This window comes from Osmerus mordax, chromosome 5 (genome assembly GCF_038355195.1).
Source record: "Osmerus mordax isolate fOsmMor3 chromosome 5, fOsmMor3.pri, whole genome shotgun sequence".
Classification (NCBI taxonomy): Eukaryota; Metazoa; Chordata; class Actinopteri; order Osmeriformes; family Osmeridae; genus Osmerus; species Osmerus mordax.
In genome coordinates this window covers 18,044,817-18,058,745 of record NC_090054.1, presented here as the reverse complement: position 1 = coordinate 18,058,745, position 13,929 = coordinate 18,044,817, and the positions used below count along the sequence as shown (strand labels likewise).

General features: G+C 42.7%; 1 protein-coding gene across 1 annotated transcript; it reads left to right on the top strand.

The window, feature by feature from the left end:
• Window positions 1–629: 629 nt before the first annotated feature.
• On the top strand, window positions 630–11,312 carry bcl2l11 (BCL2 like 11). Its single transcript, XM_067236411.1, has 4 exons — window positions 630–923; window positions 2,474–2,841; window positions 4,399–4,541; window positions 8,968–11,312. Exons 1-4 carry the CDS (start codon window positions 907–909, stop codon window positions 9,091–9,093), a joined length of 654 nt encoding a protein of 217 aa, XP_067092512.1. The 5' UTR covers window positions 630–906; the 3' UTR covers window positions 9,094–11,312.
• The last annotated feature ends 2,617 nt before the right edge of the window (window positions 11,313–13,929 follow it).

Genomic DNA, 13,929 nt, shown 5'->3' with positions numbered 1-13,929 from the left:
TATAATGCCATCCATGTCTCATAGTTTGTTCAAATGATTGCTGCTGATGTTATTGCAGGATATTTCTTTATTAGAGGCCAGTGACTTTTATAGGCATGAGCAGAATAGTTAAATGATTAGCAGAAGACAATGAAAGAGTGTTTTAAACGGCTGAATGTGTGGGTTGAAGTGTGAACATTGTGTCTGCTATGTCAGTGGTTCAATAGGCTGTATGTAGATTGATCTTTACAGTGTGTGTTTTCTACCAGAGGTGTGAATTTGACCACATTTTCTCATTCATCTTGGTGTTTTTTTTAAGGATCCCACACATTAAGTGAACCTGTTACGCCTTTAACACGTTGGGAAATGCAGTAGGACTTTGTTCATGATGTTTATTATGTAAGGTTTGTCATTTATTATAATATTTAGATGTAGTTATGCTGTGAAGTTTTTACATCTGAGAGAAATTCTCTTAAATTGTCTCTAAGAGGAAAGTTCAAACCCTTGCGCGAGGATGCTGTTGAGTGATACCCCACCCCAGACAGTAGATAGGCGGGGTCACCTCTGACAGGGGCGGAGGCTGGTCGCGTCATCCCAAGACTCAAGCCTGGCGCTTTAACGTTTTCTACCAGAGACGCAAGCGGGTGAAGGCAAGGAAGTTCCTCCGTTGTAATCTAGCGATTCGCAAGAGACAAAAGACTCGGAACACTTTCTTACCCGTCGACTACGTTTTGAGGCGGATTTCTTTTCACTGACTACCAAGTTTATTCTTTCGATCTCGGCCGTAAAGTTTAGCCAACTTATAAAAATATGATTTTGGCTAATTGACTCTATTTTTGTGGAACATTTTCTAGCGGGTTTGCAGTTGTTCGATCACTATTGTCATTTTTAGCACTGTTATGTCCCACAACTGAGGCCGCTTAAGACATGTCCGATTCGTCCAGGTGAGTGCGCAATGAGCCTTAGCAAAAACTGCTTCAAATCTAACGCAGTGTTGGTCTATTTGTAAAACTATCTATAAATATGTTTGTCAATATTGCTTATTTATATAAAAAAAAAGCTTTAGCCTATTTATTTTGGTAATCTTGTTCCGTCGCACAAATGTTTATCTGTTAAATGATCGAGCGGATCTACAGTGGCAGTATCTATCTCCAATTCCCAGCACGCGATAGCGGCTGCAGGAGAAAGTTATTGCCCGTGGAAAAACAGCCCTTCGTCCTCAAAATGCGCACTCGGGATCGGCTTATTGCAACAGCAATCTACTATTGGATATTAAAAATACATTTAAATACAAGAATGTTCGTGTTTTGCTTGGTTAAACTGTTAAATAAAATACGGTAAAGTGCATGCTTTACACATAATTGTACGGGCTACAACGCAACATTGCAGTGTTCGCTGTATGACGACTTGCTACCACTGAAGATGGGAGAGGGACGGCACCTGTGTATTGAACTCAATAATGGCATCATCCATCACTCCCACAACAGGCCTGTGCGTTGATTAAAAGACTAAATCAAGGGGGGGAAACTCTTTAAATAGCTAAACAATTATGAGTCAAGTAACAAACAACCGAGAGCGACCCACCTGTGGGTGGCGATAATGGACCAGTTGCCTAGCCTATAGGAGTTTTGGATGCATTTCATTTGGCTTAACGCCTGCCAGTCAGACCATTTGCAGCCCAATAGCGCGCTACATGGCCCATATTCTGAACATTGTAAGACTTCTCATAACAGATTGGTGTAGCCTATACACGCAAACCGTCCACAACCTACTTTTAGTAGGCTACTTTATAATCGTAGTTATGCTCCAAAATCGTCGTTTGGGTTAATATGGCATTTGGACTCATGTTGTTTTGGCTCTTACTGCATGTTCAGAGTAGGTATTAGTATTGGGGACTTATGCACTGAAGCACAACAGTTTTATAGGTAATGTGCTTAAGACCATGGACATTTGATGTGCCAGTGGATGTTTTGGACACCGTTTGATCCTTCCCAGTAATAACCTAGTTTAGACCTAGGATAAACTAGCTTAAAGATAGTTTCAGGTTGTTAGCATATAATAGTTACATTTAAATAGGCTATATTGTGTTCATGAAAAAGCATAGGCTTCATTCGTAAAATTAAGAACAATTTATTCATTCGGAATAATTTAGGCTCACCTGAGAAGTTGTTCTGGAATAGGTTTTAGATGGAGAATTAGGAAGTTAGCTTGGCTATGTGTTTGCCTGTGACGCAGTTATTACGACTTCTAACTTCATGCCAAGTTTTCTATGCTCAGACTGCTGTAATCAGCACTTCTGTCAAACAATGGAGGCGTGTAGACGGGCGGGCGTATTTAGCTTCTATGGAGTTCTCAATGTGCGCGTAAAATTCAGGTCCTCTCAATTTAGGTCAACCATTTAACATGATCATTTGAATAGACTACAGAAGCTGACTATACAACTTTTTAAATTACTTAGCAGTAGCCTAATAGTGACACTGTATTTGTCCTACAGACCACGAAATTGGTCAGACGACTCGACCAACCTAAATGAGAGGGAGAAAAGCGGAGAATCTCATCCTGGTGGCAGACGAGCCTTCCGTTCCGAGACATCTGACAACCCCCAGTCCTACGGCGAAGGCGAACCGTCACGGGGAGGAATTACGATGCCGAATAGTCTACTTGGTTTTCATTCGAGGTCACCGATGTTCAGACCTTTGTCCCGGTCCTCCAGCGGATATTTCTCGTTCGACTCTGATTCTCTGCCCAGTTCCCCGCTGCTGAAACATAACAAGTCAACGCAGACCCCAAGTCCGTCTAGTCAAGTTATCACCCACGCGCTGCAGTGCATGTCTAATGCATCAGATACCGGTCGAGATTATGGTAAGCAAGCATGCAACCATTCTGTGCAGCAATTTAAACGTCCTGTGATAGGTTGTCAAAAAGAGAGGGGGGTGGGTGTAGACAAGAGGAATGCGCGTGTAAAGAGCATCAGCATTGTTACTGTATGAAAAATAGCGGAATCATAATTCTTTCTCAGAGTAATAACCTTCAAGTTAGAAAACGGAACCAGGACCCTACAAGGGAAAATGATATAATGTAACATACCCAGACATAAGACTAAGTAGGCTAACTAGGCAAAACAGAAAACCATACAGCGAACATTTACGGTGAAATGTCTATAAGTCAAACTCCCAATATCCCTTCCAAAAATCGAGTATACGCAAACAGGCCGTTGGGTTGATCCACCCTGTAAAGAACGTTTCCTCAGATCTTTATCGACCCACTGTTTACCATCGTGTATCATAACAAGCCACCAAAGATCAATTTGTACAGCGCAGCATATTGCGTGCGCGTACGCATATGCCCTTATGCGTGTGCTTTTGAACGGCACTTTGCGTGTTTTCAGTCTTACCCTCACCCTCAACAACATTCCCTCCTTAACAAAACAAGTGTGACCATTGAACACAATCAAGAGGAAATACTGTGTCTGGGACTGGGACAAACAGGTAGAGGAGTTTGTCCCGAGTTGGCTCATAATAGCGGTGATTGAGCGTTCTGATTCTCTTGTGTCTCCTTTATTTGCGTTCACTGTTGCAGAGGCCACAGGCAGCCAGTTGATGTAGCGGCCAGTCAAAATAATTCCCTGGGTCTTTTGTACACAAGCAGACAGGGATTCTCCACTTCTACTGCTCGAGGCGGCAGAGATAGGGTAGAGAGATAGACCTCTATTTTCTAGTGTTCCATACAAATCTTTAATCCGGAAGAGGCTGCTGTTAATGCGCTCACAAACAAAAACTAGTACCGTCATTATCTCATCTTGAACAATTTATCATGGAGCTTGTCTCGTCCCCAGTCATAGAAACTCTTTTAGTGTGGCGTGGCATGTGTGTGTATATACACAGTAGATTCATCTAAATCCAAAGGGTGTTTGATGTTTATGACGGGCCCAACCAATATTGCAGGCCTTCAATATTGACGGATATGAGCGATATTAAGCACACTTAAACAAAGTTTCACAACGCACGTGAGTCATAGCAAGAGGTCTAACACATTCATATACTCACAACTCAACCACACTTAGAACCACTGTACATATCTGAACTGTCTCACTCTGGACTTTGTGTCTCTTGAATTCACTCATTTTGAGTTATCTGGAACCACATTGCGTTTTCCAGCGCTGAAGGGAGTATGTAGTAGTCGTGGTTCAACGACTGCAGTCTGCATGATCCTTGACCTGAACCCAGACCTCAAGACAGGTGTGAGCTCACAGGGCCAACAGCAAACCTTTAGCTCCACTGACTAACACAGAGCTTTTGGACACGTGGCCACTACGGTGGGTCTATATGTCTGTAGTCTCCAACAAACATGCTTTGGTGTGTGGTTGCTGTTGTGACGACTCAGACATACATGTTTGTTCTTTGCCCTTCCTCACCCCAGAGAGGTGGCCCAGCCCCGCCCGCCCCTATAGACCACACCCAGCACCACCGGAGGGGGACATGCAGGGACGTGCTGATGAGGAGAGACGCATCGGTCAAGAGCTTCAGCGCATCGGAGACGACTTCATGCTCATCATGCTGGGGGTGAGTTCCTGTCAGTCTGAACCACCCGAGATGAAACCCGACCCCCTTATGAATTCAAAGGACCAATGAAAAGGGATAAGGGTTGCTGCGAGCAACCACAACAGGATGTCCGGTCAAAACACAAGGAAGCAGTAATTCCAGTTTAAAGGTTTAATGAAGATCCACACACAACATAGCTCTGTCTGATTCTACATTTAGTCATTTTTCTAATTGTAGTTGTTCAGCTGCATGCACAATAACATCATAAAGAAAAGCTATTTTTTCCAAGTATGTGAAATAAGCAGGAGACAAAAACAGTTTGATCATCAGAATGAAAATTAGGGCCTGAGGCTCTCCGTGGTCAGGTATTATGTATCATTAAGTCCCGGGAAACAAGGCTGCTGATACTACTACTATTAAACCACACATTTCACTATGAATACCAGTTTTCCTTTCTGTATTTTAAAAATGAATGATTCCGTAAGACAGTGGAAATTGCAAGTGAAATATTGGCAGTTGGTAATTGAACTATTGTATGAGCCAGCTGCTGGAATGGAACAGTAACCCACAACCACACCCTTGTGAAGCTTGCATCATGTTAACATAGGTAAGGAGAGGCAAAGTAAACCCTAGAAAATATTCTAAAGAAAAAGGGACACATAAAAGAAAAAAGTAATAGGCTGTCGCTAATGCAGGAGATGCAAACACAGAATAAATATGACATGCCGACACACTCCTCTGTTTTGACTGCTGCTCCATACGCGGCAGTGCATTGGCTCTTTCTGGAGGTTGCATCACCTTATTTACTGTCTGCATCAAGGGCCTCGCTGACTGGATCAAATACAGCTGATAAGTTGCCTGTCTGGCTCAACATGAGCCTCTCCACACTAGTTCATGCTCCAGTGCTCCCTTTGTGTCCTTGACCTAGCTAATAGCTAGCTCCCCCTTCTTACAATGCTAGTTCTGCCTGTGGATACTCTATGGCCTGTCAAACAGTGCACAATAGCTCCTGTATGTGTATGTGTGTGTGTGTGTGTGTGTGTGTTTGTGTGAATGTGTAGTAACAGCCTGAGGGGTCAGAGCATAAAGCATCTACTCTCCTCGAAGGTGAGACTATGACTCAGTCTTAAGTCACATTATTCTAGAACAGGGGTGTGTGTGTGAGGGAGAAAGAGCAAAAGAGAAAAAAGCATTGAGTGTGTAGGTTGCGAATGTGTGCACGTTGCTAACATGTGTTGTGCTGTTTGTATCTCTCTTGGCTATTGGGTGTTGTGTATTTTGAGAACAATGAAAAAAGCGGAACATGGGGAGTTGTGTGTCTTCCGTATTATGTTCTCAGGTGTTAGAGGGACAACAGTGACCAGTGAGCCCTGCACACTGACTGGTGACTGGTGCCAATACATTTTTCACACTGCACCACTATGTGACTTCAGCAGTTTGATGGCCGCCATGATGAAGGAGCTCTCATGTGAAATATGCAACTTTTCTTCTCTTGTTTTTTTCCCCCTCAACCAAATAGCTACATGTTGTAGTTAGTGAATAAAAGAGAGTGAGTGAGTGATATAATGTGTGTGTGTGTGCCCATTTAGCTGGGCAGGTCCAGAGCAGGGTAGTACGTGACAGAGCAGCTTCATTATGGTCTAGTCTGTGGTTAGTGCTCTCAGAGAACCTCACTGGGCTCTAATTATCCCCTGCTCCACTGTCTGTCACACGCACACACACACACACACACCCTACACAGACCTGCTGGTCTTCATCAGTAACTTTACAACACACAAAAAATAGCGCCAAAGTTACTATAGTTTTCATCGCAACTTCAGAAAAATCCATGTCTTAGTAAACAGTCTAGTACACAATCAGTGGTCATTAGAATAGCATTTGAGGGGCAAAAGGCAGATACTAGTTTTCTTAGGATAAGTTTATGTGGTTACACATCTGCTTTGCATTAGTTCTGTGCTTGTCCATTATGCCGCACTAGTGTCTGTCTCACAGTACTATCCACACATGCACACAGACACTGTCTCACATACACACAGTCCCTTTTATTGTGTATCTCCTATTTTCTGTCCTGCCTATCTTTCTCACCTCTCTACCCCTACATCCATCTCTGATTCTTTCTCTTTTGTTTCTCCTCAAGATAGACTGTGTGTTCAGACAGACAGACAGACTGGCAGACAGGCAAGCAGGCAGGCAGGCAGGCAGGCAGGCAAGCAAGCAAGCATGCAGACATCTGTGTATGTATTAGCCAGTCACTAATTGCATGTCTTCTACTCCAGATTGTGGCTACTCTCCCAGTTTGGGTCAAATTGTTTTTCAGCTTTTTATCCTGGCCCTGATCATTTTGTATTTTGTATTTTTCTTTCACGTGCTGTTTCAGACCTCACTCTGTTCTCTCTCACACACCAGATCAGTTGTCAGTCAGGGTGGAAGGTGGGGAGGGAAGTGTGGCTCGGGGGAGGGGCATGTGGGAAGGGAAACAGAAAGAGAGACTTGGAATAAAAGAGAGAGAGAGCTGAGAGAGAGGGAGGGAGGGAGGGAGGCAGGGTTTGTTAAAAAGACACAGCTGGGTCAAAGTCAGATCAGAGGGCAGAATTCTATACAAGGCTGGTCAATATTATGTTGTATTGTAATAATGATGACCACTTCATTTCCCCTTTTATTTTTAGTCACCGACTTTAGCTGAATTTTCATCCATAGAAATGTTTTTCACATTCACAGGTCACATTCACTTTCACATTCTGGCAAAAACGTTTCGAAACACTGAGTCACAACCATCCTTATCCTTAATCGTCTGTCATTTTGTGCCTCTGTGTTATGTGTCGGGAGGTGGTGGGAGGTGTCGCAAGGCTGAAAGTCCTGTTCTGAGAAATCAGAGCTGTCGATCCACTTCCTTATCACCTGTTTCCTCTGAGCACGCTCACAACCTCCGGCCACTGTGGTTCTTGGCATGCCTCCGGTACAGCATAAAAACCTGCATGACTATTCCCTGTTGGTCTCCTTTAAAGATCCTTGTTTCCACAATGCCCAGAGACCAAGGCTTACTACTGCCATTTGTTGTGTCTCTCCCAGTCAAACCTCTTTAGTCCACACAGCTAAGAGTTCTGTGCTTTCCACTGCAGTGTCTTTAAACAACCAGAGCACTATGGGATAGAATCTCAAAAAGAACCCCAAATCACTGTTAATTTTTCTTGATAGTCAAAGAAAATCTGGGAAAATATTGTGTTTCAGTACCTTAAACCACTTGGTAGATGTGAGTGAATTCAGGCCGTTTTGTTTCTGTGATTTATTTGATAGCAGAAGCTAGTATTTATTAAAAGGGTTTACTCTGCGAGCCAGGAGATTCTCAGGGGAAACGCACGGCTCATGTGCCCAGTCTGCTCTTATCTGTACCCTGCTGCTGCCAGAGCAGTCAGCGAGGCCAGCAGCACAGAGAGACACAGCACTGTGCCAAGACACACACCTGTTACTGCACCACTCCTGCCAAGTCTGTAGAGGTGATTGTCGGGGAGGAGACACACAAGAACGCACACAAACACACACACGCGCGAGCACAGTCTTTCTCCCTCCCACATACACACACAAAAGCCAAAGCCAAGTGCATCTGGAACAATCTAGCTTAGTGTGGTAAATTGGTTCAGCCCCTAATACCATAAATCTCTCCATTCATTTCTTCATCTCTATTCACCAGTCTAAAATGTTTATTTCATCAAGAGCCTGTCTTGTAGTAGCTGACCTAACACAATAGTGCTTCTTTCACCCCACTGTTCTGCTCTCCAAGTTAAAGCAATGTGACTCATGCTGTAAACTTGGTATGTGAGAGAGTCGGAGTCCAGTCCGCAGGCTGCTGTGTAATTACAGTTAGCAGACCGGGATTTGTCCATAAGTTTGACAGATAAAAAAAGGTAAGTGAGTGTCCAGGGTGTATAATAGAACATATAATAATATATATAATAACAATGTATATCTTGGCACAAAACATCGCAACGCAACCTACTCTGCACACGCGTGCAGTCACTGCATTCACAGAAATCGCCTGAACTGAGTCAACTCAGTTGTATGTACAACAAAGAAAGTTATTGACAATTTTTCATGTTTTGGAAATAAATCTATGAATAGAATTTCAGTTTCATTTTTCATTTTGTTCAAAATATCGTGATATACGTATTTTATCGTGAACCCAATATCGTGATGTGTATCGAATCGTGAGCTGAATGCCAAATAGGATACAGGAAAACCTCACTCTCAGTGAAATACAAACTCTCGCTCACCTGGTTATCTTTCCTGCTCTAGCTGACGGTGGGTTGGGAAACTAAAGGTTCTGGGTTAGTAACACCTGCAAATGGTCAAAGGTTTACAGCGTGGGTTCAGACAGGATGTTAGGAACTGTGCTGACCACTTCCTGTATTTTGCATGTGTGTGTAACATGTCACTTGTTTGTCCTTTGCAGCGCGTAACAGACAGGAATAGGCGGGTTGCGCAACCAAACTTGCCGATGGACCAAGAACCTGCCTTTCTGCAGTGGATGACACTCCTGATTGGACAACTATTACAGATGCTTTTCCGGAGGAGATGATGGAAAGACACTAGGACCAATCATCAAGTCCAGTCCTATGCAATCCCCAGTAGACATGTAGCATCTGAGTCAGATGTTTTTATTGACCCTGTGCATATGTAAATATGTTGACATTCTTGTGGATCACTTGGACCTATCATTTCTAGAATTTTCTTTTTTATTCTTGGTGGGTGTACTCCCCCTCTCCCCCCTGATTTCCGTCTGGGAAAGGGAATTTGGACATTCTTGGGAATATTTTCTATTGGGAATCGCAATTTCTGCCAAACCTGTGTTTGTATTAGTTGTGCACCTGTGTTGTCTTTGCATATTCGGAATGCTAAACCCCAAACAAGCACCAAAGATGTAGATGTGGCAGCGCTGATGAGCATGCCTGCCTTGTCCAGAGATCAGTTCCATGGACGATCACCATTTGTCGATGACCACGTTAACGATGTGTGGAGCTTCAGACGTGCCTTGTATAGCTTTCTGTTTTTACTTTGTTGCCGTTTGGTTCTCTCCACTTTTGTTGCAGCTACTTATGTTTTGTAAAATAGCATCCTCCTTTTTTTGTTTGTGTTTCAGTCGATTGTGTACGCCTGCATGGCTTCCACTTCCACTCTTGTCTTTATCATGGCACCTCACCACTGACAGACTCCATCCTCCTCAACATACTTATTCTCCCTCTGCTCTTCAACGTTCCCGTCCCCCACCATATCCTTCTTCTTGTCCTCCTACTACACACTCCTCACGTGCTTCTCCCTCATTCCTCTCCTCTCCCAATCTCCTACCCCTCAGGTCAATTTTCTCTACCCTCCTCTTGCCTCTACTCCATCCCTTTTATACCTTGATCGTTCACCATCCTCTCCCAATGCAGGTGATGGAACCTTTACATTGGGTTGTGTTTGTTCTCAGTCCTCCTCCATCCTCCTCTCTCTGACCCTTCTCCCTGTATCACTGACTAAAGCCAGTCAGTTCACTGCCCTTTTAATGATGAAATGGTATTAGGGGTTACTGTACCCCCTACCAGAGCCAGAGTGGAGGAAAACAGGTACTGTGAAGGATACCCTTTTATCCAAACAAGAGAACAATTTTCAGTTACTGTAAGCAAGTTGTGCAAGTTGGTACTGATCTTTTATAATTGACATGCACACCATCTTAACTATTCTCACCCAGATCACATAAGTATTAGTCGATTGAACAACAGTTCAATAGAGTAAACAGAAGCAGAGGAAAACATACAATTATTCTGATCATGAAAAGGGATTGAATTATATTTTTTACTGGAAGTGAACTGAATCTGGACCAGAAGAGGGTAATTGTATCCTATGGAGTATAAATCTTTGTGTTCCTCTGCACCTAAATATACCAATACAGGTGTAATGCAGTCAAATATATTCCACACCTATTTTATTTCACTTAAAATCCATGAAATAGTTTGCTTTAGTACTTACAATGCTTCAGCACTTGCATGTTTTATCCCCGTAAAGAACATTTGATTTGTGAAATTTGTAACCAGAAATATATGGTTGATTACTGTGCAGATTGAGTAAGTGTATGTCATTTCATTATCAGGTTTATTTTGATTGGAACCGAGGGTCACACTTACCAGTGTACACTTATCAGTGTAAACAGCCATATCATTTTCTAAGTTTAGTCTAGCCATTGGTTCTTATTGGTGTTGGCAACTTTAAACCAAAGATGTAATAATTTAGTACTGTATATATATATGGTGTTAAGAGCTTCTGAATACTGTAGGCTCAGGGTCAACACACAGGAAGCAGGAAAGTAGAAGCAAAATCACCACTTGCTCAGACTGAGATGTAAAGTTGGTAATATTATTTTAGTTTAATTTCCGTTCCATCAAACACAAGTACTTTCATGCAGTCTGCTCCATAATAAGTGTCAGGATCATGCCATATTGGTAGGAGAAAATAAATACAATTCTAAGATGCAATAAAAATAAACCCACAATTTATTCCCTGAGAGGAGCCGTGAGTTTCAGGCCGTACCATCTTGGTGTACCTTGTAGTGCAGGGGGTCACTTCCACTACAGAAAAAAACTACTGTACCCAGAATTCTGTCTGTTAGGGGCCGTTTTGCACTGAGCGCGAACAGACTTTTCTGAGGCACAGGACCCAGTACATTTGTAGCAAAAATGTCGTTTTTTTATCATTTCTATTTTGCACTGATGTTGCAATGTAAGGATTTTAATTGTGCAATGCTGTTGTAAATAAAGCTTTTTTGCTACTTTTAAAGGAAAGTCTCCGGAATGTTCTTTATCAGCCGTATGTAAACTGACACCTTGAAGTGAAAGTCATTTTCTGAGAAACCCACAGGGCAAAACACTGGAGGATTTGTGGTTTACAGTAAAAATATACGTAAAAATAAAAATACGATTTAGTCACAGCTTTTATTGCATATCAACATTTCGAAACTTAAGAAAATGTGGAGGGAAAATAGAGCTACCCCCATCCAACACACCAACCATGTGAAGATAGAGAGAGAATGAGATATTATCTCAGCTAATCAGGAGAAGATGGAAAGTACGGTAACTTCCACAACCTGGAACAAACAGGCTTAGATAATTACACACCCCTCACTGACACACAGCCAGTCCCTGCTACAACTCTCATGTGACTCAGTCCAGAATAGGATGGCTTCCTGCTTCAGCGGCACTGTTTAATGTTAACCCCTTCACTGCTTTACATGACAATATGTAAGAATCATGTCAAGATGACTGTGAGAACCACCAGTCACATTTTCTTTTCATGCAAAACACATTGCATGTAAACTTTAGGTTTGCATTATTCTTAAACTCATAGTCTAACTCTACTGTAACCTACTGTACTCCAGCCAAAAGGCAGCTCTGTCAGGATACTGTGGTCATACACCCCTGTCTGATCTCTTCCTCTATTGAGTGCAGGGAGTCCTTTCATACTCCGCTCTGTTCCCCACCACACACACAGACTCAAGCAAACACAGAAAAAGACATGTTGACAGAGCCACGCAAATTTCCGTACCAAACTTGCACAACCTTGTAGGTCAGAAATGAGGAAGCCTAAAGACACTCCTGAAGAGCGTTTCCCTCCTCTTCCCCTTCAGGGCCTCTTCTTCAGGCGTCTACACTGGTTCTCACCCGTCACCCACCCAGGCTCCTCAGGTGACTAAGACACCCAGGCCAGTTGTAAATCATGTTGTCAGCAGACATCCAGTCACTGTAGCACACGTTTGAAACGGATGTTGGTGTGGGTTTGGATGTGTGGGGTGGGGAGGTGTGGGGAGGTCCAGCTGTACAGAAGCACATAGTGTTGGGTTGCTGGTAAGCCAGACTAGAAGCTGCACTCTTTGTGGGGTATGCTTTGGGGGAATGTAGGGCTTATGGATCATAGCATGACACTGATTTAATTGAATGATTATATGAACACAAAACTGCTTAGCAGACCACTATTTATGGTCCTTTCAATAGTTAAGACCATCAGCAAGTGGGAGGTTTTGGATGTTTTGAGAAGAGCATGACCTTTTTGTATCTGTTTGCAATGTAGTGTAACCACACAAAAATACAAACTATATACCCCTATATGACCGAGCGAATGTGGACACCTGACCCTCACACACATGAGCTTGTTGGCATTCATGTGTAGTTTCCCTCCTGACCGCCCCTCCCCCCACCTCTATTCTGCAAGCCAGGTCTAATCACCCCACATCAGTCCCCAACCACCCTGATACTCTTGTGGCTGAATTTAAATAAATCCTGCATTAATTTCCCAACGTCTATTTGAAAGCCTTCCCAGAAAATGAAGGCAGTTATACAAACAAAGCGGGAAGCAACTTCATATTAATGCCCATGATTTTGGAATGAGAGGTTCAACAAACAGGTGTGCTTTTACTGAGCGTTGTCCACATACTATTTGTCATATCGTTTATAACTGTGCAGTATCTATGGAGTAAGGTGAAATAGGAAGTTCTGACGTCAACACAGTAGAAGTACGTCAGAAAAAGGCAAACCATAGCAACCACTGTCTAACAGTTCAATCCGCAACTTTACCATAACATTAATCCCTTTCCAAATTATTACATGAAGATTAAGGTTTAATATTCAGCCAGTCTGTCAAACTGAAAAGTACTACTGTAGGTAGCCTATAGCTAAATATAACCAGCATTGCAAATTCACATGGTGCAACGAGAAGTAGACCTACGGTTTAAAACGGCAGTTAACTGCAGGCCTTCACTGGACGCCAAGATATCATGAAAAGCTGATCCAAAGAAGCGTGGCCACTATTATAATTAGATGCATGCTCTTAAACACTTTTTCTCAAGAATTTCAAAATGTAGTCCGTTGTTGCGCAAGGTTGCACGACTTATTTCCATGAATGAAACTGGAGAAACACAATTTTTGTTGTTGTCGCATAATCACATAATATAGATGATAGATGTAGATAATGTAAAATATTATATGCGGTATTATTAGTGATTTTCCACATACAACGTAAAGTGCTCATGGACCTCTAAATATTTACTCTTAAGTCTACACGCCACCATCAAACCCTGTCTGTGCAGTTTCCTAGATATTTGTAGCCTCTATTCCCAGTGTAGTTGATAAAACAAGATGAAAACACTTTTCCTCCTTAGAAGATGGTGACCTTCTGACAGGGGATCTGGCATGTATGTGTGCGCATCACCGCTGCTTCTCCAGCCTGCATCCTGGCTCTGGCTTACAGATGCTTGCTTCATGGCTGCATCAGCTTCAAGCAGTAAAAGAGGGTTTGATGAAGAGTAAATGGGGTTGTCTATTCGGACAGTTCATTCAGAATACACTGCAGTCCACCTATTCACATCATGAATTACAGTAAACCATAT